The sequence below is a fragment of the Vipera berus genome (assembly GCF_964194415.1).
Source record: "Vipera berus genome assembly, chromosome: W".
NCBI lineage: Eukaryota > Metazoa > Chordata > Lepidosauria > Squamata > Viperidae > Vipera > Vipera berus.
In genome coordinates, this window is record NC_138210.1 from 1,253,678 (window position 1) to 1,279,885 (window position 26,208).

Sequence of the window (26,208 nt, forward strand, 5' to 3'; positions counted from 1 at the left end):
GCTGGTTTGCGGCCTACGAGACAGCCGGCTGCAAGAGCGCCTGTTCGAAAAAGAGGAGGTTTCGCTCCAGGAAGCTGAAGACCCCATCCTGGCCCACGAAGCGGCCTGCAGGGCCGTCCAAGCAGTCCAGGAAACCAGAACCGGCAGCCAGGCGACCAGCATCCACCAGCAGGTCACCACAGCCGAGGACGAGGAGGGCGAGCAGAGCATCGACCTCCTCCGACGGAAGTCGATCCCCGACCACCGAGGCGGATGCCCAGACAAGCCCAAGCCAGCGAGCAACAACCCCAATTCACAGAAGTGCGCAGGCTGCGGCGGAAACCACGTGCGCAGCCTCTGCAAGTTCCGGTCGGCCACGTGTCGGGCCTGCAAGAAAACAGGCCACATAGCCACGGTCTGTCGTAGCCGCCGTCCCCGAGAAGAGATCCACGAGCTGCGCCCGGAGGAATCGCCGTTCGAAGGTACTGGGGCCCCAACCAAATTACGAATTGGCTACGTTGAGAGCCGGCTGGAAATCCACCATACGGGTAGCCGCTGGCTGCTCAACCCCAAAATTAGATTAACAATCCACTTGCAGGGCATTCCCTGCAGCATGGAGCTTGACTCCGGATCAGCAGTCTCCGTCATTTCGGACGAGACCCTTAACTATATCAATAGCCGGAGCAAGCAGCGGATTAAAATACGGCCTACAAATTTAACCCTGACCGATTTTCAGAATTTGCCGGTCAAGGTAAGGGGGTAGGCTACCGTTTTGGTGGGGTTTAAGGGTCGCAAAGAGCACCTGGAGGTTGTAGTGGTAGAGGGCCGGAGAGCCAGCCTAATTGGCCTAGACTGGTTTGAGGCCCTGGGAATCACAGTCTCCGGGATCCACCGGATCCAGGGAGACTCTGTCGAGGCTGTCTGCAACGACTTCGCAGACGTCTTCGATGGGACGCTGGGCAGGTACACAGGGCCCCCCATCTCGTTCAAACTAAACCCGAACATTCCCCCCGTTAGAGTCCGGCCGCGGCGAGTCCCCTTCGCGCTCAAACACAAAATTGAGTGCGAACTGGATAAGCTGGTGGCCCAGGGAATCTTAGAGCCCGTAGATGGGGGGGAGTGGGAAACCCCAATCGTTACCCCGCTCAAATCCAACGGGGAGATAAGGATCTGCGCCGACTACAAGTGCTCGGTGAACCGCGCCCTAAACCCGCACGCTTACCCGGTCCCCACAGTCAGCCACGTTCTCGCTTCCCTCCAAGGCGGCGCCATTTTTGCAAGGCTCGATCTTGCGCAGGCGTACCAGCAACTCACGGTTACTAGGGCAACAGCTGACACTCAGACAATAGTAACTCACAGGGGGGCGTTCCGGGTGAACAGGCTGCAGTTTGGGATCAGCGTAGCTCCTGGCATTTTCCAGGAAATTATGGAGAAGACACTCAGGGGCATCCCAGGGGTCTGCCCTTATTTCGATGGCGTCCTGATTGCAGGAGCATCAGCAGAAGACCTGGCAGGTAGGCTGAGGGAGGTACTGTCCAGACTGTGCACAGCTGGCCTCAAACTAAAGAGGGAGAAGTGCAGCATAGGTGTTCCCTCCACAGAATTTTTGGGATTCAGGGTAGATGCCAAGGGAATCCACCCCACAGAGTCCAAGGTCAGGGCGATCAAACTGGCACCCACACCCAAGAACAAGGCAGAGCTACAGGCATTCCTGGGCCTGCTCAATTTTTATCATACATTCTTCCCACACAAGGCAGCCATTGCAGAGCCACTTCACAGGTTGCTGGACAAAAAGGCAGCATGGGCCTGGACTTCCGCCCATGAGCAAAGCTTTAAAGGCACTCCTGTGTGACAAGTCCACAGTAACGCACTTCATAGAAACAAAGCCCATATCCATTGCGTGTGATGCATCCCCTTATGGCGTGGGCGCAGTTCTCAGTCACCTTGAGCCTAACAGGGCCCAAATTCCCATTGCCTACTATTCCAGGACGCTGTCTGGAGCAGAAAGGAACTACGCCCAAATTGATAGGGAAGTCCTGGCAATCGTGGCAGGAATTAAAAAGTTCCACGATTATCTCTATGGCAGGGAGTTCACTGTCTACACGGACCACAAACCACTCCTGGGCCTGTTCACAACAGACAAGCAGACGCCCCAAATTCTGTCTCCCAGAATGCTCCGGTGGTCCATCTTCCTTGCAGCTTACAATTGCAAGCTGGTGCACAAGCCAGCCCCTTCATGGATTACTGCCTTGTCGTGGCGAAGGGGCTTGCGTAATTCAATGAAGCTATGAGCTATGCCGTGCAGGGCCACCCAAGACGGACAGGTCATAGCAGAGAGTTCTGACAAAACGTGATCCACTGGAGAAGGAAATGGCAAACCACTCCAGTATCTTTGCCATGAAAACCCTATGGACAGTTCCAAAAGGCAAAACGATATGACGCTGGAAGATGAGCCCCTCAGGTCGGAAGGCGTCCAATATGCTACTGGGGAAGAGCAGAGGGCTAGTACTAGTAGCGCCAGAAAAAATGAAGCGACTGGGCCAAAGACGAAAGGACGCTCAGCTGTGGATGTGTCTGGTGGTGAAAGGAAAGTCCGATGCTGTAAAGATTTTTTCTCCATAGGAACCTGGAATGTAAGATCCATGAATCAAGGAAAGCTGGACGTGGTCAAACAAGAGATGACAAGACTAAACATCGACATCTTAGGTATCAGCGAACTAAAATGGACAGGAATGGGTGAATTTAACTCAGATGACCATCAGGTATACTACTGCGGGCAAGAATCCCTCAGAAGAAATGGAGTAGCCTTCATAGTCAATAAAAGAGTAGGAAAAGCAATACTGGGATACAATCCTCAAAATGACAGAATGATCTCAGTTCGAATCCAAGGCAAACCATTCAATATCACAGTAGTCCAAGTCTATGCCCCAACCACCGGTGCTGAAGAGGATGAAATTGACCGGTTCTATGAAGCCCTACAGCACCTTATAGAAGTAACACCAAAAAATGATGTTCTTATCATCATGGGGGATTGGAATGCTAAAGTAGGAAGCCAAAAGATAACCGGAATAACAGGCAAGTTTGGCCTTGGAGTACAAAATGAAGCAGGGCACAGGTTGATAGAATTTTGTCAAGAGAATACGATGGTCATAGCAAACACTCTTTTCCAACAACCCAAGAGACGGCTTTACACATGGACATCACCAGACGGTCAACACAGAAATCAGATTGACTATATGCTCTGCAGCCAAAGATGGAGAAGCTCTATAAAGTCAGTAAAAACAAGACCAGGAGCTGACTGTGGCTCAGACCATGAGCTTCTTGTTGCAAAGTTTAGGCTTAAACTGAAGAAAGTAGGGAAAAGCACTAGGCCACTCAGGTATGAATTAAATCATATCCCTGTTGAATATACAGTAGAGGTGACAAATAGATTTAAGGAATTAGATCTGATAGACAGAGTGCCTGAAGAACTATGCACAGAGGTTCGCAACATTGTACAACAGGTAGCAACCAAAACCATCCCAAAGAAAAAGAAATGCAAGAAAGCAAAATGGCTGTCTGAGGAAGCTTTGCAAATAGCTGAGGAAAGGAGGGAAGCGAAAGGCAAGGGAGAAAAAGAAAGATATGCCCAATTAAATGCAGAATTCCAGAGAATAGCTAGAAGAGATAAGAATGCCTTCTTAAATGAACAATGCAAAGAAATAGAAGAAAACAATAGAATAGGGAGGACCAGAGATCTTTTCAAGAAAATTGGAGAGATGAAGGGAATGTTTCATGCAAAAATGGGCATGATAAAGGACCAAAATGGCAGGGACCTAACAGAGGCAGAAGAGATTAAGAAGAGGTGGCAAAACTACACAGAAGAACTATACAAGAATGAGCTTAACATCCCTGATAATCACAATGAGGTGGTCACTGACCTCGAGCCAGACATCCTAGAATGTGAAGTGAAGTGGGCCTTAGAAAAGCTGAGCAACAACAAAGCTAGTGGAGGTGACAGTATTCCAGCTGAGCTATTCAAAATCTTAAAAGACGATGCAGTAAAAGTGCTACACTCAATTTGCCAGCAAATTTGGAAAACTCAACAGTGGCCACAGGATTGGAAAAGATCAGTTTACATTCCAATTCCAAAGAAAGGCAGTGCCAAAGAATGTTCAAACTATCGCACCATTGCACTCATTTCTCACGCTAGTAAAGTTATGCTTAAAATCCTACAAGCTAGACTCCAGCAGTATGTGGATCGAGAACTACCAGAAGTACAGGCAGGATTTCGAAGAGGCAGAGGAACTAGAGATCAAATTGCTAACATACGCTGGATCATGGAGAAAGCTAGAGAGTTCCAGAAAAACATCTACTTCTGCTTCATTGACTATGCTAAAGCCTTTGATTGTGTGGATCATAACAAACTCTGCCAAGTCCTTAAAGAGATGGGCGTACCAGACCATCTTATTTGTCTCTTGAGAAACCTATATGCGGGCCAAGAAGCAACAGTGAGAACTGGACACGGAACCACTGATTGGTTCAAAATTGGGAAAGGAATCTGGCAAGGCTGTATACTGTCGCCTGGCCTATTTAACTTATATGCAGAGCACATCATGAGAAAGGCAGGGCTAGATGAATCAAAAGTTGGAATTAAGATTGCCGGAAGAAACATCAACAACCTAAGATACGCAGATGATACCACTCTAATGGCAGAAAGTGAAGAGGAACTAAAGAGCCTCTTGTTGCGAGTGAAGAAGGAGAGTGCAAAACTTGGGTTGAAACTAAACATTAAGAAAACCAAGATCATGGCATCTGGCCCTCTCAATTCCTGGCAAATAGATGGGGAAGAAATGGAGGTAGTGACAGATTTTATTTTCCTGGGCTCCAAGATCACTGCAGATGGGGACTGTAGCCAAGAAATTAAAAGACCCTTGCTCCTTGGGAGGAAAGCCATGGCAAATCTAGACAGCACACTAAAAAGCAGAGATATCACCCTGTCAACAAAAGTGTGTATAGTCAAGGCTATGATCTTCCCAGTTGCAATGTATGGCAGTGAAAGTTGAACCATAAGAAAGGCTGAGCGCCAAAGAATTGAGGCCTTTGAACTATGGTGCTGGAGAAGACTCCTGCGAGTCCCTTGGACTGCAAGGTGATCAAACCGGTCAGTCCTAGAGGAGATCAACCCTGACTGCTGTTTAGAAGGCCAGATCCTGAAGCTAAAACTCAAATACTTTGGCCACCTAATGAGAAGGAAGGACTCACTGGAGAAGAGCCTAATGCTGGGAAAGATTGAGGGCACTAGAAGAAGGGGACAACAGAGAATGAGGTGGCTGGATGGAGTCACTGAAGCAGTAGGCGTGAGCTTAAATGGACTCCAGAAGATGGTAGAGGACAGGAAGGCCTGGAGGAACGTTGTCCATAGGGTCGCGATGGGTCGGACATGACTTCGCAACTAACAACAACAGCACAAGCCAGGGAAGGAGATGGGCCACGCAGACGGGTTAAGTAGGCTACCCCTTGACACCACTGAACCAGACCCGGCACCAGCAACGCAGATCCTAGCTCTGCAAGAATTACCAGAATGCCCAGTTCATGCCAAGGACATTGCCAGCAACACAGCCACTGACAACATCATGAGCAGGGTACACTCATGGGTTTGCACAGGGTGGCAGGACAAGTCCCCGGGGCCTGAGTTCCAGGCCTATTTCACCAGGCGTCACGAGCTCTCCACGCACAGGGGTTGCCTCCTCTGGGGAAGCAGGGTCATTATCCCCACCGCAGTCCGGGGCAGGGTATTGGAATCCTTACATGAGGGAAACCCAGGGGTGGTTAGGATGAAGGCACTGGCCAGAAGCTACCTCTGGTGGCCAGGGCTGGACAAGGACATTGAGGAACGGGTCAAGGCCTGTTACATGTGCCAGAGATCCAGGCCAGAAATGCCCCACGCACCAGTACACAGGTGGGAGGCCACACACACACCCTGGGCCCGCATCCACATTGACTATGCGGGGCCATTCCAGGGCCAACTGTTCTTAGTGGTAGTGGATAGCCACTCCAAGTGGTTGGAGGTAGTCCCTGTTCCCAACATGACCTCGGCTAGGACAATCCAGGTGCTCAGAGCTCTCTTTGCCACACACGGCCTCCCCGACGTCATTGTATCAGATAACGGGCCTCAGTTTACTGCTAATGATTTCCAGGCGTTCTTGAAGGCGAAATGGATTAGACACGTCACCTCTGCGCCCTTCCACCCATCGACTAACAGGCAAGCTGAACGGATGGTAAGGACGACCAAGGACGCACTCCGGCGCATCATCAGCAGGGACTGGCATCACAGACTGGCAAAATTTCTGCTCGCCCAACACACCACACTATGCGTTGCCACCGGGAAGAGCCCAGCAGAACTACAATGGGGACGGCGCCTCATCACCAAGCTTGACCGTTTGCACCCTGACCGTGTAGCAGCAGACACAGGCCCACATCACATAGGGTACTTAACGTGGGGGACCTGGTTTGGGCAAGGAACTATGGGGCAGGACACACATGGATTCCAGGGACAGTGGTTGACAAAACGGGGCCCCTATCCTACATTGTAGGGGTGGAGGGGGATCGACACATCAGGCGTCATATAGACCAGCTCAGAGGAAGTGTCCCTGAGTGCACCTCACACGCCCAATCTGACAATCACACCCCAGAAGAGGCCAGACCAACGGGAAACCACACGAACCCCGAACTGGAGGAAGATGGCCTCCTACAACCAGCCCTGCAGCAGCAGGGCATCATTGGCGGCAGGAACCTGGCAGCCGGACCTGACCCAGTGCAAGAACTTCGTGAGCGAGACAGGACAGACCAGGGAGTCGCCACACCCAGGCGGTCCACCAGGCCCCACAGGACACCTGCATACCTAGCAGACTATGTGTGCAAGTGACATCAACTCACTGTTATACATTATGTTGTTGTGTAAATAGTTATGTATGTGCTATAGTTACTAGGTGGTTCTTCTCTAAGGGGGGAGGGGTGTTATGTATCCAGGTACAGCCTCTGCATAGCAGCAGCCACCAGGGGGCGTTGGTCTGGACGGTTTTGGCGGGAAACCCAGTTTCGGCGGGAAACCTAGGGCCAACCCCACTGGCTAGCCGCCTACCTGGCCAGGTATATAAGGAGGCCAGGTAGCCCTTGTTCTTCAGTATGAACCCCCCCCCCCACAATAAAGAGCTGAACTCGTACTCCGGCTGGCGTCTCTTCCTTGCGTCGGACCCACTACACAACAGGACCAACCTACATTTGGTTTCCAGGCTGATGTCCTTGCTTTTCCATATCCAACTCAGGTTCATCATTGCTGTGCAACCCAGTGCAATCTGACATTTTATTTCTGTGCTGCGTTCACTGCTTTGAGCTATCTGCAATCCTAGGAAACTGAATTTTTCATGCATTTACCATCAATTTCTATTTTGATGTTTCCCTTCCTTGCCAGTGGTGATCAGCTTGGTCTTTTTGATATTCAAAAAGACACCAAAATTCTCACTTTTTTCTTTGATTTTCTTGATCAGATGTTCCAGGCCTTCTTTGGTTTCTGAGAGGAGAGTTGTATCGTCAGCATGTAGAAGACTGTTGATGTTTCTTCCACCAATCTTTACCCCGACTTTTGATTCTTCAAGATCTAGCTTCCTCATGATCATTTTGGCATACAGGTTGAATAAGAAAGGGGTGAAAATACAACCTTATCACACTGCTTTCTCTATCTTAAACCAATTGGTGTCTCCATATGGTGTTCGCACAGTGGCTTCCTGATTTGTGCACAGTGATTGCATGAACTTGACCAGATGTGCTGGTACCCCCAGGTCTTGTAGAGCTCTCCATAGCTTCTCATGATCAACACAATCAAAGGCTTTCTTGTAGTTGATGAAGCACATGTAAACTATATTTTGATATTCAGGAGATTTGTCCATGATCCAGGACAGATTTGCAATATGATTGCAGGTGCCACAACCCCTTTGGAAGCCAGCTAGGACATCTGCAATTCCCTTTTGATGGTTGATGCTAGGTGTTGTCTTCCTGAATCTTGCTGATGTGAGGGATGAGAGCAATTCCTGCCCATGCAGGTGCCCACCCCTGCCTGCTGGAGCTCCAGGAAATGAACCTGGGGGGAAACCCAGGGGAGAAAGGCATGCTTTGTCCTGTTCACACTGCCTAGACTCCTCTGAGAGTATGGAGCACCTAGACTTTCAAGCCTGCCTTTCAGTGAAGCGGGCAAAGCTTTCCCAGAGCTTCCAGAATTTAATCAACACAAGAAGGCAGAGAATCTAAGACTCTCGCAGGTAAAATTCTTCAAGGACCAATTACTGCAGCTATGGTAAAACTTTCAGGCTCAAAGGGGCCCTGGGGTCCATCCAGAGAGTGATAAGTGACTGGATTGCAGCAGCAATCACAGACTGCATCAATCTTTGGTCTGTATGAGCATAACAGGGTTAGTGGAACCTCATTAGCACTTGAGCCAGCCTCCTTTTCCTGTCTTTCTCGAAAGTAGGAAAAAAACATATTGGGAGGCAGCTGGGCTGAATAGGTTCTCAGTTATAGTTTGTGCTGGATTATTTTCACTTTAACACTTTTTTTTAACGCTGAGTAACATGCATAGTTCTCCTCCTATAACTGTATAAATACCCTGGTTGCACCTCTATTCACACCTCCTCCAAAATAGATCTGGAGTCTCCTCTGCGTTCAGTGGGGTCTAATGCTATAGGTGTGGACATCTGTCTGAATACAGGTGAAACTCGAAAAATTAGAATATCGTGCAAAAGTTCATTTATTTCAGTAATGCAACTTAAAAGGGGAAACTAATATATGAGATAGACTCATTACATGCAAAGCAAGATAGTTCAAGCTGTGATTTGTCATAATTGTGATGATTATGGCATACAGCTCATGAAAACCCCAAATCCACAATCTCAGAAAATTAGAATATTACATGCAATCAATAAAACAAGGAGTGAACATAGAACAATATCGGACCTCTGAAAAGTATAAGCATGCATATGTACTCAGTACTTGGTTTGGGCCCCTTTTGCAGCAATTACTGCCTCAATGCAGCGTGCCATGGAAGCTATCAGCCTGTGGCACTGCTGAGGTGTTATGGAAGACCAGGATGCTTCAATAGCGGCCTTCAGCTCTTCTGCATTGTTCGGTCTCATGTCTCTCACCTTTCTCTTGGCAATGCCCCATAGATTCTCTATGGGGTTCAGGTCAGGCGAGTTTGCTGGCCAATCAAGCACAGTAATCCCACAGTCATTGAACCAGGTTTTGGTGCTTTTGGCAGTGTGGGCAGGTGCCAAGTCCTGCTGGAAAATGAAGTCAGCATCCCCATAAAGCTCATCTGCGGAAGGAAGCATGAAGTGCTCCAAAATCTTCTGGTAGACGGCTGCGTTGACCCTGGACTTAATGAAGCACAGTGGACCAACACCAGCAGATGACATGGCTCCCCAAATCAACACAGACTGTGGAAACTTTACACTGGACTTCAAGCATCTTGCAGTGTGTGCCTCTCCATTCTTCCTCCAGACTCTGGGACCTTGGTTTCCAAATGAGATGCAAAAGTTGCACCAGCAGATGACATGGCTCCCCAAATCAACACTCTGGAAACTTCACAATTATGACAAATCACGGCTTGAACTATCTTGCTTTGCATGTAATGAGTCTATCTCATATATTAGTTTCCCCTTTTAAGTTGCATTACTGAAATAAATGAACGTTTGCACGATATTCTAATTTTTCAAGTTTCACCTGTATTTTACAAAGAAATTTTAAATATTACTATCACCACTGGGTTTTTCTTTAATGGCAAGGCTTGACATTGAGCTGGAGCCATTGTTTTTTTTAAAAAGCTTGCTTTATATGCACTTTAGTTTGGGATTCAGTATTTGGTTCTGTGTGCATCATTTCATTTTAATAGTAAGGAGGACACTGCAAAGACCCATAGTTCAGTCTCATTTATATATAATCTTTTTATCATTTCTTCCTTAAAATAATTGAAAATTTTCCAGAAGTAATACAGCTGGGGAAAGAGACTTATTTTCTCTGACAAACCAAAATTATTTTCACTAATAATGGGGCAGAAATAAATATAGCCAGAAATTACAAAGATGCATATTTAGATGGATCTGGATCATTTGGGAGAGGGTTTCAGTAATTTATATAACTATATGTAGAAAACACTTAGATATATGGAAAAAACTTTCTTTGTTCAATCCATTTCTATTAGTTTTTTTTTCATACATCTCAACCACCTAGGATGATTTCTTGGCATGGAAGTGAACAGAGTATGTGTATCACCCACTGTCCACTTATCTTGGGCTAGGCCACATTAAACTTTTTGACCTAACTTTAGAATAGACATTGTACTTAAGGAACTAAATCCAGTTGACTCCAGCAATATAGTGATGATCCACAATCAACTGCTTTGCTTTCACTTGGTTTTCTGAATATAAATGTTCTTTACTTAAGAAAAAAATGAGTTTAGATAACCAGAGCCTTCCTCTGAAATTCCAAGTCATATGCATGATATCGACATAATTTCCTTTAGCAGATGTGGGGGGAATCTAAATATTTACATCAAAAGAAGACAGCAGGTGTATGTAAAATTATTTAATTACTGTAAGCAAGAGAAAGCATAGAATTGTTCTTTTTTCTTTTTCTTTTTCTTCAGACTGGAGAAAATGAAATACTTAGCTACAATATCCCTGTAGAAACATAAAACAGACATATAGGATAAACACTCTCACAAATGTGTAACTGATGAGTGAAGAATGAGCACACACATACATAAAAACAACACACTCATTTTGACCAAAGCAGAGACTGAAAGGTATTGAAGTTTCTTCAAGAGATTTACATTTTCAAGCCTTCCCACCCCCCCTCAAAAAGCTGATCTCTTCAGAAAACTATTTTCCAGAAAGGCTTTCAGGCAGCTCATTGGAGAATATCAATGTGCCTGTTAATCTTTAACCAAGTTAGTACTGTACCATATACATACTGTACATATGTATTAAATGTAGATAAAAAGCCTTCATCTCAATTTACTGGTTTCTTTAGAAAGAATAAATGAAAAGGGTTCCTGTATACTTTATGGCTTATATGCATTTTTGTGCCTTTTCTTTCTGGGAGAAAAATAACCACACATCCCTATCCTTTCCCATATAAAATGAACTCATTCCCATGTTCCTCCATTTTCTCCAAGGCCTCCCTTGCCCTCCCCTCCCCAGCATTAAAAACCATTATGTTCAGTAAATGTACAAATCCTGGGAAAGAGAAGGCCGATGAAATCCTTTTGATATTGTCAATTGCTTCCAGGTTAGTGGAGATGGAAACTAGCTTTCCCACTTTCAAGGCAAAGAACTTGTAGCTGCTTTAGCAGGACTCCCTCTACCCCCACCCCATGAAGCATCTGTGAGGGCTGAGCCAAAGGGATTTATTTAACCACCATCATCAACACTGCATGAAACAAAATATTTTCTTTATAAATATGTCATACAATACTGCTTCCTGTTTTGTCATATAACAATATGGCATTCTTCCACAAGCTCACAATGCCACAAGAGCTTATCTTTTTTGGCACAATTTTTTTCTTTAAACCAGCCAGTAAAATAAATGGCAATACCCGCTATAAATCTGAACTTGGACTGTCCCTCTTCCTTCTTTTCTTCCATACAATTTTCCCCTTCCCTTCCTTTCTGGTCTTTAAAGGCTTCAGCTATTGCACAGAAAAGTCATGGATGCAAACTAGAAATCAAAATGGCTACTAAAGCAAATGCATTATTATTCATAGTGGTGTGGCTACATATACTGTATGCATCATTTTATGCATATTCAATCTGGCATTTGTGCATCTCAAGGTAGAGAAGGAAAAAAATCACTTGCTTTCAATGAGAGTCCACAAAACAGCAGAACCACAGTTCATAATCTGAACATTATGTAGGAAATGAATCTGAATTTACAAAATTTGGGTTTCATTTGTGATAGCCATCTATTTACATACACTTCTGACTCCAAATCAGGAAACAGATCAATAATGGGCAGTAAAAAATAAAATACTCCAGAAATATCTGGACTGGTATTTTTTTATATTGCTGGTCCTTAAGAAATAGTTTGCTGCAGTGGTTGTTTAATATAAAAAGTCCATCTCTTCTCCACCCATTTCATATCTAATCATTATTACTCTTATTAACCATCAGGCATAGACACTTGTGGAATTTGTAACTATAAAGCTTAATGGTGTGGCGCAATAGAGACCGAAGGGCAGAAAAAGAGCCATAACCTGTAACCTTGGCATCTAGTCTTGAGAATCAGAAAGGAAAGTTTATGCAGGTCAGCCAGAAGTCACAGAGCAACTGTTGACTGACACTTTGTGGGTTCTGTTGGTAAAGGAGGCATGGTGGTTACTGCTGGGGCTGCCACAGGTTCCATTTATAGTGCTAGAGATGTGGGGGAAATGGGGGTGGGAAGACTGCACAGGAGTGCTATGATTGTGCACACAGGAGGAAGTGGAAGGAGTGCCTCCTTCAGGGCTGCTGGCTTTTTCACTGCCAGAGTCACTTTCCAGGTCCCTGCTGTTGTGCAAGCCATCGTGCTGCTGACCACCAATCTTCATTCTCTTGCAAGTCTGACGCACACAGTACTTTAAAGGGAGGGGGCCATTCTGCCAAAGAAAACCAAAAGGGAAACCCACATCAGAAGGTTTATTTTTGTTTCCCACCCTTCTAGCCCAACTTGCCCAAAACCTGGAAGGCCTCTTGATGTATTTACCCTTCTCCAAGTGTAAATGTATGCTATGTCCATTAGTGTGTAATAGTCCTTCAAAGGCTCTTCTTCATACATGACATCAACCTAATAAAAGAGATGAAATTAAACTTCATTTAACATGGCATGAAAGTGGGAAAGACTACACAACTGCAGTGTGGTATCTACTATACTACACTAATCCAAACATCACACATTCTAGCTGAAATTCAGAAATATGTTGACTCAGTTGAGAAGACTTTTACATCCAAGAGCTTACAATATAATGATTGGGGAGACACTTTGAAATCCAGTCCTGTAGGTCTAGTATCTAAAGATGCTGCAGCTTAACTCCAGAAGCAAAAGCAATTAACAAAGGCAATTCAATTGAGCAATCTTTAACATGAAAAAGACTTCAAACATTTTGCCCCCTGTCTAAAACAAGCATTTATTACAGTTTTCAGGGATAGGGCAACAGAAACTCTGACAGCCTATGAAAAATAGATCTTTGATTCTCCCCTTAAGATATAAATTTTCCCTTAATAATGAATTAGAATCCACATTTTTCCACTTAGATGAGAGTGGAGTTTAGTATTAAGTTGCAGAAGACACTATGACCAATTCTTTTCAAAAGAATTGAAGTTTAAATAATGCCTTTTGCTAACTCTTTTGTGAGTATTCTTCCCTATCAATTTCCATAGGTCAGAAGTACCTGAAAAGCATTTGGTATGTCCATTTTGCTCCGGAGAAACTTTCTCAAGTGCATTACAGTCATTGCTGCAGGACAGCGTAAATATCTTTTATCTTTGGCCTGGGAGGGGTATTTGGTTGAGACAATAATAGACACCATTCAAAATCTGATACTGAAGTTCATTTGAATACAGTTAGATAGAAATACCTGGAACTGTGGTTAAAACTAGCTGTATGAAATCTAAATGCTCACTGGTGATCCAAAATCAATGAGGTAAGATACAAAGTACATGCTTATTAGGTTTTTTAAGGATTTAATTAAGACACATAAACTTTATTCTTAAAAATTAAATATACTAAGGGGAAAAATAGGAGGAAGTCCCCCAATACAAAAAGAACCCCAACTTATTTTTATCAACCTTTTAAAGGCCTTTTAATTTTAATTACTAAGAAGGCATATTCATTGTCTGCAGAATAACTACTACTACTTAAGTAAATAAAAACAAATATTAATTTATTTTCTGAATAAGGAATGTAAGTGTCAAGGAACCAACAATCTACTTACCTCCTCTTTGGCTTTCTCTTTCTCATTGCTTCCTTTCTGTTCAACTCTAGAAAAAGGACATATACTATTATAATGTACTATTATAATGAATGTACTGACAAAATAAGATACTACTTTTACAACTCACCTATTTTGGTCAAAGAACTCAATAGACAAGCTTATTATCTCATCATCTGTTATAATCCTTTTGTCTTCATCTGCAACTTCTCCTCTGTCTTCATTAGAGCCATTGGCAGCTGCACAGAAATTTTCACAGCTATTTATATTTTAAAATTCAAATCAGAAAGAGTAAAAAACTTTAGTTATAAGACGAACATGTTACCAACTTTATTTGCTTTGCATGATCACTGAAATAGTATATAAAATATTTTTACAACCTCAGCTTCTGCATTAAAAAGAATTCTCTATAAAATCATAAACTTAAGAGACTTTTTTTACCATCAGCATATGGATGAGCAGCATAAAAATCTCTTCTTCTTTTCATTTCATCTAAGAGAAAGCATATTTTTGTTACTCATCTCTTCAAGTTCAACACTTTTTATTACTGCATTGGCTATTCAATCTAAATGCTTACTTTTGAAAAGACCGGGTACTAACTTGTACACAATGTCCTGGAGAGTTTTATCAGACCTGAAATATAAAATCCGAGACACTCAATTTAAAATGATGTTAATATTCACAACTTTCCAGAACCCAAAGTAACTTGGTTGAGAATTTTTAACCAAAGCTTTAAGCAGTTTTAAATTGTTTTATATAGTTTTTAGATCTATGCTATTAAGGTATCTGTCTTTTTGTTTTGCTTTGGTAGAAAGATATCTGATTAGACTGACACTATTTTAAAAATGTAGGTACTTAATAAAGAGATGTAACCATAAAAGAGCCAATGAAATGCAACTCAGTAAGGAAGATTTCTGAAAAGAAATTAACTTTTGCATATAAAATATTGATAAAGATCAATACTGAAAAATACAGGAAATTAATATGTACACTTACAATGAGAATAAAACAGAATTTTAATTACAATTTGGACAGGGTAAGAAAGAGAAGCTAAAAGGAACAAAGATGGGCTTCTGATGTAGAAAAAGAAGAAAAATGACTGAGTGAAATGCAAGACAGATGCTTATGGAAACAATATAATTACAGGTGAAACTCGAAAAATTAGAATATCGTGCAAAAGTTCATTTATTTCAGTAATGCAACTTAAAAGGGGAAACTAATATATGAGATAGACTCATTACATGCAAAGCAAGATAGTTAAAGCCGTGATTTATTTTATTTATTTATTTATTTAATTAGATTTATATACCGCCCTTTCCCGAAGGACTCAGGGCGGTTTACAGGGTATTTAAAACAACCAGTACAAAAGTTAAAAACAAATTTAAAAAGATTAAATTATCCCTAAAATTAAAAAAACCAGTTAAAAATTCTCAGCCTGGGCTGGAGAGCTCAAAGAGCCAGGTCTTCAGGTCCCGGCGAAATGTGTGAAGGTCGGGGGCAGTCCTAAGCTCCACGGGCAGCTGGTTCCAGAGGGCAGGCGCACCCACAGAGAAGGCCCTTCCACTGGGTGTTATCCGCCGACAGTCTTTTATCGGCGGCACCCTGAGAAGACCCTCGCTGTGGGAGCGCACTGGACGAAGGGAGCTTGATGCTGGCAGCAGGTGTTCCCTCAGATATCCCGGACCCAAGCCATTCAGGGCTTTATAGGTCATCACCAGCACCTTGAATCTCACCCGGAGGGCAACCGGAAGCCAATGCAGCTTGCGGAGTAGAGGTGTTACATGGGAGTATCGGGAAACCCCCATCACAACTTGCGTGGCCGCATTCTGCACCAGCTGAAGGCTCCGAGTGGTCCTCAAGGGCAGCCCCATTTGTCATAATTGTGATGATTATGGCATACAGCTCATGAAAACCCCAAATCCACAATCTCAGAAAATTAGAATATTACATGCAATCAATAAAACAAGGAGTGTACATAGAACAATATCGGACCTCTGAAAAGTATAAGCATGCATATGTACTCAGTACTTGGTTTGGGCCCCTTTTGCAGCAATTACTGCCTCAATGTGGCGTGGCATGGAAGCTATCAGCCTGTGGCACTGCTGAGGTGTTATGGATGCTTCAATAGTGGCCTTCAGCGCTTCTGCATTGTTCGGTCTCATGTCTCTCATCTTTCTCTTGGCAATGCCCCATAGATTCTCTATGGGGTTCAGGTCAGGTGAGTTTGCTGGCCAATCAAGCACAGTAATCCCACAGTCATTGAACCAGGTTTTGGTGCTTTTGGCAGTGTGGGCAGGTACCAAGTCCTGCTGGAAAATGAAGTCAGCATCCCCATAAAGCTCGTCTGCGGAAGGAAGCATGAAGTGCTCCAAAATCTCCTGGTAGATGGCTGTGTTGACCCTGGACTTAATGAAGCACAGAGGACCAACACCAGCAGATGACATGGCTCCCCAAATCAACACAGACTGTGGAAACTTTACACTGGACTTCAAGCATCTTGCAGTGTGTGCCTCTCCATTCTTCCTCCAGACTCTGGGACCTTGGTTTCCAAATGAGATGCAAAAGTTGCTCTCATCAGAAAAGAGGATTTTGGACCACTGAGCAACAGACCAGGTCTGTTTTTCTTTAGCCCAGGTAAGACGCTTCTGACCTTGTTTGTTGTTCAGGAGCGGCTTGACAAGAGGAATACGACATTTGAAGCCCATGTCCAGGATCCGTCTGTGTGTGGTGGCTCTTGATGCACTGACTTCAGCCTCAGTCCACTCCTTGTGAAAGTCCCCAACACTTTTGAATGGCCTTTTCCTGACAATCCTCTCCAGGCTGCGGTCATCCCTGCTGCTTGTGCACCTTTTTCTTCCACACTTTTCCCTTCCACATAACTTTCTATTAATATGCTTTGATACAGCACTTTGGGAACATCCAACTTCTTTTGTAATTACCTTTTGAGGCTTTCCCTCCTTATGGAGGGTGTCAATGATGGTTTTCTGCACAACTGTCAGGTCAGCAGTCTTCCCCATGATTGTGATTCCTACTGAACCAGACTGAGAGACCATTTAAAGGCTCAGGAACCCTTTGCAGGTGTTATGGCTTAATTAGCTGATTAGAGTGGGACACTTTGAGCCTAGAATATTGCACCTTTTCACAATATTCTAATTTTCTGAGATTGTGGATTTGGGGATTTCATGAGCTGTAAGCCATAATCACCACAATTATGACAAATCAGGGCTTGAACTATCTTGCTTTGCATGTAATGAGTCTATCTCATATATTAGTTTCCCCTTTTAAGTTGCATTACTGAAATAAATGAACTTTTGCATGATATTCTAATTTTTCAAGTTTCACCTGTATGAACTATCCTGAACTAACATCTTTTTTTTCAGATTTGTGTTGGCAATGAGGTTGCACCCAAAGAAATACTAAATGTGAAAAGTCACAATATGACAAAGTATTTAGCTGTCTTTTTCCTACCTTATGTTCAAGAGAGGCCTAGTTTTGTGAACTTGGACATCGCAAATGGGACAATACTTGCTGCTCTCCAAGTAGTGCACAATACAAGTCTTACAGACTACAAAGGAAAACATAGACATAGAATTGTGCAGAAATAAGTTTATAAAACAGAATCAAAGCAAGGTCTTCAGCTGTTATTCCTAAACCCAGAGACACTGCTCCACCAGGACCAAGGAGGGAAGGCTGGCTGGCAGCAGGCCTCTTTCCCTGATGAGAAGCAACCAAGCAGGACTTACAGGAGTGCAGGCACTCGATGATCGTGGTAGCATCAATGAAATACCCTCCGCAGATTACACACATGAGATGGGGGTTGAGCTCGGTAATTTTGATGCAGGTGGTGCGATGCATTTTGGCTCAGTTTGAGAGAACTCTAAAAGACAAAGAAGAACGTTTTAAACACCCTGGGGAAACTGCGGAGGTGCGGTCCAACACGATTTCTTCATTTCCCCGCGGCTAAAAGTGGCCTCCCCCTCGAGGAAAACAAACAATTCAGTTCAGGCGAGAAAAAGGCGGCAAAGAGCTGCAGAGCCAAGAGCCTTAGCGCAAAGAAGCAGGAAGTAAAGGGGGTCTCCTTCCTGGGTGTTCTGCCCAGTGCTCACCTGCCCGTAGCCCAGCGCAGAGGTGCTCAGAAGAGGGGATGCCTGAGGCAGGTGGAGGAGGCTCCTCAGGGCACCTGTCCCGGTACAGGCCACCCTTCCCCCATAGCACTGCCAGAAAATCGCAGATCGGGGCTGCGGAGGGGAGAACGGGGCAAGCGGGAGGGGGTAAGAGATCTCAGTGCAGATGCGGATGTTGCCCTGGGCATTTCTGGCGAGAAGAGGAAGGGGGTGCGGTGGCTGTGGTTGAAGAGGCGAGGGAGGGCTGGCTGGCTGCTGGTGAGGTTGTACCCCGCATCTCGGAACAAGGGCTGGCAGCCATTGATAAGACGGGTCGGAGCAGGCAGGAGAAGATGAGGCCGGATCCCTGGAATTGAGCTCTGCTGCTAGCGTGTCACCGCTGCCAACACAAAAGGCTCAGAACCGATCAGCCTACAGACCATTTGTACCGAGGGGGGTTGCTATAGCAACTTACACTTATATTTGGCATCCTGCCAGCACCCGGAGAGCACCAGGGGGGAGGAGCCAGGCTGGGAAGGGAGGGCTTAGGAGGGGGGTGGGCGCAAGGAATAGCCGCACTGACTTGGAGACTTGGTGCAGAAGAGACCCGAGTCCCTTCTGGGTCAGAGGTTGGTGCCCCTGGGGTAGGGAGCAGGCGGGAGAAAAGAAGGCTGGGCTGTGGGTGGTGCTGTGGAAAGGAACTGGGGACATGGCTGGGGGTGGGACCCGGGAGAAGGACCCCTGTCGGGTGCTGCTGGTGAGGTCAAAGTTCCCCTTCTGAGCAGTCCACTGGGGAGGGGGGGACGCGTCGCAGGAACAGAAAGCTAGAACTCCAAAAGCTGGGCTGGCGGTAGGAGGCCTCGAGGGCGGCCAAAGCCAGCACTGGGGTCGATGCCAGGTCGAAAGCAAGAGGCTCCTCTCAAGCCTTTTGTTTTCTCTCGGGGCCTCTGCCCATGGGCAAGAAAGTAGCCTCTGTTTCTTCTCCCTTTTCCGGCTTCTGTCCACCAGCGCGGCTCAGCCGTGTGGGGTCTGAACTCTGGATCTCCAAAGCACAGAGTTAAGTTGGACCCTCTCAGGCTCATGGAGACTTTAAAGGGGCACCAGCCTGTGCAACAGACCGAGCCCGGATCCAACAGTGTCCTAGCACACCCACCTCCAGGCTTATGTGGGCATCCTGCTCTGGCAGCCCAAGCTTGCCCGGTCGCAGGTCCCAGGAGGGCTGCAAATCTACCTGCGGCTCTCGGACTACAGCCGAGAAGAGAGCAGAGCAAGTATCCAAGAAAATCCTTACCCGAGACACCAGCAAGGAAAAAATTACAGACGGATGGAGGAAGGTTACGCTCAGCCGAAATAACAGGTTACATTCCCGCAGCCTCGAAGCACCCTGTTTTATTCTGAACACACCGCAGTCGAGGCAAAATATGCTTCCGCTTCCGAAAGTGTCCTGAATTTCTGCCCAGTGTTCCCAAAGGTGCAGGTGGGTGGGAGACGCATCGGGGGTATAAATGGGATCCCTCACAACAAAGCCAACTATCAAACTTCACTTGTTCTATGTGCCTCTTCCCAGGGTGGAAAGAGGAAAGAAAAAAGAGAAGGAAAGATGCCACTGCTACATGGAGGGAATTGCTATTTTTATCATCCTTGGGTGGAAAAGCAAAAGATATACAAGTCTGGAGCAGAAGGGAAGAGAGATTCAATAACCTTGGCCTTAGAGCTGGGTGTTGGCAAGGAAAACAGGAACCCCCACGCCTAGCCTCGTCCACTGGTTCCAGAGCGTTCTTCAGGATATGAACAAAGGATATACTTCTTCCCAACCTTTAGTAGATAATCGGAATCCCTCTCATCACCGTCATCATGATAAAACACCTCTATTTTGTTCAAACTAAGATACAGTCAATCCAGGATGCCTTAACCAAAAAGTAGAATAAGGGGTTGAGCAATTCAGTGAAGTTAAATTCATCGCCAAGCAGTGAGGCACAGAGGAGGCAACTCAATCCGTCAGAAGATACTAACACATGTTTCTACCAAAGTGGAAGAAAACTCAAATCAAGCATGAAGCTTGGTTGGTCGAAGCTTGTTATTACCCAGGTTACCCCTTCCTCTCCTGAATCTAGGCTACACACCAGGGAAGGATGACAGCAACTCCCATGCACATATTTATAAACACATGAAAAAGGAATCTCATTATTCAAAGTGCTAACTCAACCTGGGATGATGTTGGGATTGTTATTCCTTCATGTTCCCTCCCCAAAGTCCCCCATCTCCTTATACTAATGTACCTTTCTGTAGCCAAGACACGCTGACCTTTAACACCGGATATTGTATTTTATTTTCAACCTCCCTCCCAGACATGTATTCCACAGGGAAAACAAGGAGTGTTAAAAGCTGTTATGACAGCCAGCTGAAGCTTGGAGGCCTAACATGGGTTACCTCAACTTGGAGAAAATTATGGGTAGTTGGAAATTAACAGGCACTAGATCCCCTGAGGTGTCATTTCAGCAAGGGTACCTAAAATAACTAGGTTTGCAGGGGCAGATATGCAATCTGGTCATCTATGCCTTGATTAGATGCTCCAGTTTTAAATTTCTCCCCTGAAGCATGAGACACTCCCTCAAAAAGTGTGGATACATCGAGTCCTATTAAAGAAAAAAATTGGGTATGTTTTGTATCATCAACCTACATTCTCTCCAGCTAAACTCCTGTATCCAGTGAATGGACCTCCTGGAACAACCAACAGGTGGCCTCCTGCAGACAGGTTGCGTTCCTTTCCAGCTATTAAATATTGAATACATTGGGTGGGGGTGCTCAGCACCAACTATAATACTAACAGATGGATTCTAGTTTACAGCGACCACGGCAGAGAAATACACAACTACACAAATCAGTCTCGCCTTACACTTCAAAGTTATATTTTGAATGCCAAGAAGGACCAGTTGAAACAGAGAAGTACTAAAGTAGTGGGAGAATAACAAAAATGCAAGTGTTGGACAGGCAGGGGAAGCTGTGACCACATGACTAACTTTACATTTGGGGACAAAGGTTACTTGCAGGGAGAAAAGATTGGATCAGATGCCCCTGACTTACTTCCCCCACAAGGCATTAAAACAACAAAACAAGCTGAGCTGTAGTGGGGTCTACACTGTCAAGGCCCAGAGATTTTTCATGAACACGGTTTCCTGCCCAAGTACCCCGACAGTCAGGAGCAAAGCCATCGCGTCTCGGCTAGTAACAAGATGCTTCAGTTAACCGTCCCTCATCCAGCTTGTAACTGTGTGGGGAAGAGCCGAAATCCCGGCTAAATAATAGAAAGTTGCATGTCCTATTACAACGCAGTTCCCCCAATTCTCCAACATGTTTACTTCTTTAAGAATGAGGCACGCGGTAACTTCTCTCCTCAAAGATACGTTTCTAGCATCAATCTCCGCTCTCCCATCTTCCAAAGCCGGGAGAAACTTCAGCATTTTAAGCACAAAAGCGAAAGGACACGCTGAAAGAGAACCGCCACCGCCATCTTCCCAAGCCATGTCACACCACACAAGTGTTAGCCGAACTAACATTTCTCCGGGGGTCTCCATCGGCTCGGTGAACCCTCTAGCAAGATCGCAACTCCCCGCAGAACTCACCTCTATAAAATGGGAGCGCTAGGTGGCTTTTGAATCCCCCGCCGACCCGTTTGTTTCGTAAGCGATCACCCAGGCGGCTCAAGATTGCGTGAAGTGTTCCTCTTCAATCGAGATCTGCCTATAAACAAAGAGGGATGGACTCGAATGGCTAGTCTCAGCCGAAAATACAAACATCCTCCTCCGGGGCCGTGCATCCAGGAGGGCTCTACGACCGAGCTCAGGGGGAAACGGAACGAACATTTGCAAAACTTGGTTGCAGAACGAAAGCAAGTGGGCTGCTACTGCTGTCGCCGGTCTCTGGGCGCGCGCGAGGCGTGAACTGTGCGTGTGGCTGAAGCCTAATCCATATGGAGAGTTCGGGGACACCAGCTTATCCTAGCAGCCTTCCAACCCCCGCGAAATCCCCATCGCCCTTCGGCCTCAGCTAAACACCTACCCGCGAAAAGCCGCTCCCGGGGGACGACCGAAACTGCCGGGAAAAGAATGAAAGTTAAAAGTCGTTCAGCAGAAAATGAATGTGAGGCAAACGGCCATCTTGAAACGAACTATAGGGGCTGTCAGTTCCAATCGGCGTATTGCTGCTGCCACCGCGCCGAGTTCCTTTTAGTTCTCCAAACAGCCGGCCGGCTCTCCTCGGGCTCACTGCGTCTGCTTGCCTTTCCCGTCCTCTTCTTTTCGGCGTCTCCTTTTCTCTCTTCTTTTTCCCTACCTTGCTCGCTCTTTAAAATGCGTAGCTCCAGTGTTAGGCTCTTAAAATCTTTCCAGCCCGTCTGGACTGCCACTCTTCCTCTTCCACCACTAGCCCATTGTCTGTCCGTGTCCCAAGCTCTTCTTCCGGCTCAGTCTATCGGTTCCCCCCGACCCGGTCTTGCTTTTTCCCTCTCCTGCCTTCGAGAGAGTTCTTTCTTTCCCCAATTTCCTCTTTGTAAAAATAATAACCTCCAAATATTTGCATTAGATCACAGTTGCTGTTGTGGAAGGAGCAGGCGGGGATGTATAGTGGAGAGGCGTGCGGCGCTGGAGATCGAGGGAGCGCAGCACTGAAGGCGCACAGTGGAAACTGACGCCGTCCCCCAAATGGCTCAGAGTTCGCCCGCCCCGCCAGCGTCACGTGGGACTTCTCATTTCTTAAGGGTGGCCTGGGAATTCTTTCCCCCCCCCGCGCACTCACGCGCGTACGAAACCTCTTTCCTTTCCTTTCCTTTTCCCTTCCAGCTTGCACACCTGCTCCGTTCTTTGCACACGGCTCCCATTCCTCTCCCCTGATTTTATACGCCCTGTCACCTCAAGCGAGCATTCCCTATCCTTTTCGGTTAACAAGGTGTCACAGAGATCTCCCTCTGCCCCCTTTCCTTGGCTAAAATCTACCCTTTCCCACAAAAACGCTATTCCCCCCACCCCTCTTTTAAAGGCGCAAAAAACTGAGGGCAACCACAGACCTTTTGGCTTCAGTCTCTCCACCCCGAACCTCTGGTACTGAAGCTGCTCTACTCTTTTGTCTTTTCTCCCTCCCCTGCGCGACGGAGGGAGGGAGGGAGGGAGGGAGGGGGAGAGAGAGAGAGAGAGAGAGAGAGAGAGAGAGAGAGAGAGAGAGAGAGAGAGAGAGAGAGAGAGAGAGAGAGAGAGAGAGAGAGAGAGCTCTTCCGCCCTAGCCTAGACTCTAGGATTCTTTTCCCACCACACCGACTCAGATCTAACATTCTTCCTCCACGTGCTCCTGGGCACCTCAGTGTTAGGATACCTCAGAAATCTTAGAAAGGTGGCCCAAATGATACTATGAAAGTTGAGGCTGGAAAACGGCAGCTGAAACCATCAACCCCGAACGTCATCTCAGCACTTCTACCTTCACTCGTTTCAGTTAGAGCGGATTTCCCCGCCTTGGCATTCGACCCACTGCTTCCCAGGCGCGCGCGACTTCTTCAGACCCTCGCAGATCCCACTGCCTTCTGGCCCGGCTCAGCATTTCGGGCAACCCTTTGCCTCAACAATTCTAGGGTGCCACCATTGGAACAGGTTGGGGCTCCAGATTTTTCTTCCATCTTGGCAGGTCTTCATGGGATGCATATTGTAGGTCCCTGGGCAAACAAAGTGAAATGTTATTGTAGGAAGAGAGCTGGCATCACAAAATGACCCTTTAAACACTTTTCTGTTAGAACTGCTATCACATTGATTTTGAAGATAATTGCCTGTGTTGCTCCTAGTATATGGTAAACACTATCAACTTTTTATTGATATTAAAAGTATCCACCCACCCACCAAAAAACCTCTAATTAAAGAGGGCTAGTATTATAAGTACATACAAACTTTTAATGGAACTTATCAGTAGTTTTGATCAGTGACGTCATCAAAGTAAACAAAGCCACGTGCTGATGACGTCACCAGGCCATGCCCATAAACGGAAGTGACGTGCGCAGCCCTCCTCCCCGGATGTGACGTGCATAATCCACACCCCCACCCCTCGTGGTACAGGACTCACAAGGCATAATAATAATAATAAGCAGGCATATACATAGAATGAAGGCTACTGCTAAGCTTGTAAGCCGCCCTGAGTCTTCGGAGAAGGGCGGGATATAAATGGAATTAAAATAAATAAAAATAAAATAAATAACCCTAGCCGGATATGACGTGTCGGCCCAACCCCATCAAAATAAGCATGGGTAACCCTAACAGATAAGGTGTGGTGTAAGGTCATAGCCCTATTTCCAGATGGTGCTTGCCGAACCTAATCCCATCAACAAACATGTGGCGGTCAAGCTTCTGTGTACTTGATTACATTAACCCTAGACTAATTCCATGGACGTGCAAATCCAAAAGAAACACAGAGACCTGTGTTTTTGGGAAACAAAACCCTGCTTTTGGGGGGGTGGTAATTAAAAAAAAGCTTTTTATTTCTAATCATTCTAGCCTAATGATGCTTTTAATTTTTTGTGGAGTTTTAAAAATCAATACCTCAAAAGCTGGGGGTGGGGGGGAAAAAGGATCACCTAAAAGGCGGCCAGGGTTTGCATTTAAACCAGGCAATTTTAAAAACATTTTCCCTGAATGTAGGGGGAAAAAACCACAGACCTTTTAAAGCCCACAGCTGGTTTTTTACCTTTGTAAAAATCTAAAGACGTATATTTTGGCATTTGTAATTCCCTCGAATCCATATGTACGCGTAACCTAGCAGAGATTTAATAAAATTTATTCTAACCTTACAGCAAAAGCGAAGCGTTTCTGACTGGTCAGAACAGACTGATGTTTTAGGTATGTGTGTTGTGGGCATGGCTGGACATGACCTGTAAGCTCTTGCTATAGAGCATGCGCATGGCCACAGACAACTTGGAAACTTTAAAGCGTAGATCTATTTTAACAGCGTCATGGGAACTTGTGAAGGAAATAATAAAAAGGGTGTAGAACCTGCTGCATCTTGGTTGGCGACATAATCTCTTTGGAAAGATTGCCATAAGATGTGCTGTGATGTTCATGATGAAACCCCAGACTACTCCTGGTCTACCTTGTCTGGATGTCGCTTGCCCTGTTGTAACGTGCGGGAGATGGCGTGTCGTGAAGATGAGGCCATACCGAGTAAGTAAAAACCTGTTATGTGTTCAAATGTGTAAAGCGCAATAACCTCCGTTAACAATGTGATTGCTAATGGCTAAATACATTTTCCAGGTTCTGTTCCGGGGTATAGCTATAACGCCGGCGCCTCCTTAATAACAAACGTCTCAAGTGATGAAGAGGATGCAGAGGTCGATCTAGGTAAATGAATTGTCTTTTTACTATGCATGCTGCCGTTAATATTGTATAATAAAAGGAGAGTTAAAGAGGCTTTTACTAACGGATTATTTTTGCGTTTTTAAACAGGTGGGTTCCCCGGATATTACCTAGCCCCGTGTTCGTCTGATTGTCCAGATTGTCTACAGCTTGATCTCAAAAGAGATACTCCAAATGACTGCTATATAGAATGTGATTGTGGCGCATCGAATTGTATATGTACAATGCCTACAGAGAATGAAGATACTGATGATACAGATGACCCCGGTAATGATAGTAATGATGAAGGATATTATTCTGTAAATGAACGTGATGATAATTGCGTCTAAATTACAAATAAAAGGTTTGTGCTAAAGCGCAGTGTGTTTATTGTAAGGTTTGAACGGTGCAGAATGAAGTGTGAAAATGTACTAAAGGAACTGTATTATACGCCGGAAGGTCCAGGTAGCTATGGTGGAGTAAAACCCCTATTTGAGGCTGGGAGGAAACGCTTTAAAAACTTAACCTTGAGGCAAGTCAAGACATGGCTTTCCGGTCAAGAAGCTTATACCCTGCATAAGCCTGCAAGAATAAAATTCTCCAGGAACGTGACAATAGTTTCCTGCATAGATTGCCAATGGCAGGCTGACCTTGTGGGTTTATCAGGTTTTGCCTCTGAAAACAGCGGCACAAAATTTATTTTAACGCTAATTGATGTGCTTTCCAAATATGCTTGGGCAGTCTGTTTAACCGATAAGTCTGGACG

The 26,208-nt window shown here is 45.5% G+C and overlaps 1 protein-coding gene across 1 annotated transcript in view; it reads right to left on the minus strand.

Moving 5' to 3' along the window:
- Positions 1–10,589: 10,589 nt before the first annotated feature.
- Positions 10,590–26,208, minus strand: part of LOC308676838 (uncharacterized protein) — a gene marked incomplete at its 5' end in the record, with an annotated part of 35,147 nt that continues 19,528 nt past the window's right edge. The window contains 12 exons of the mRNA XM_081342873.1: positions 10,590–12,646; positions 12,754–12,834; positions 13,439–13,537; positions 13,982–14,027; positions 14,109–14,217; positions 14,420–14,470; positions 14,556–14,611; positions 17,447–17,543; positions 17,722–17,838; positions 18,085–18,216; positions 19,183–19,326; positions 22,141–22,173. Of these exons, the coding sequence (XP_081198999.1) occupies positions 12,317–12,646; positions 12,754–12,834; positions 13,439–13,537; positions 13,982–14,027; positions 14,109–14,217; positions 14,420–14,470; positions 14,556–14,611; positions 17,447–17,543; positions 17,722–17,838; positions 18,085–18,216; positions 19,183–19,326; positions 22,141–22,173 (1,295 nt within the window). The 3' untranslated portion in view covers positions 10,590–12,316. The remainder of the gene's footprint in view (positions 12,647–12,753; positions 12,835–13,438; positions 13,538–13,981; positions 14,028–14,108; positions 14,218–14,419; positions 14,471–14,555; positions 14,612–17,446; positions 17,544–17,721; positions 17,839–18,084; positions 18,217–19,182; positions 19,327–22,140; positions 22,174–26,208) is intronic.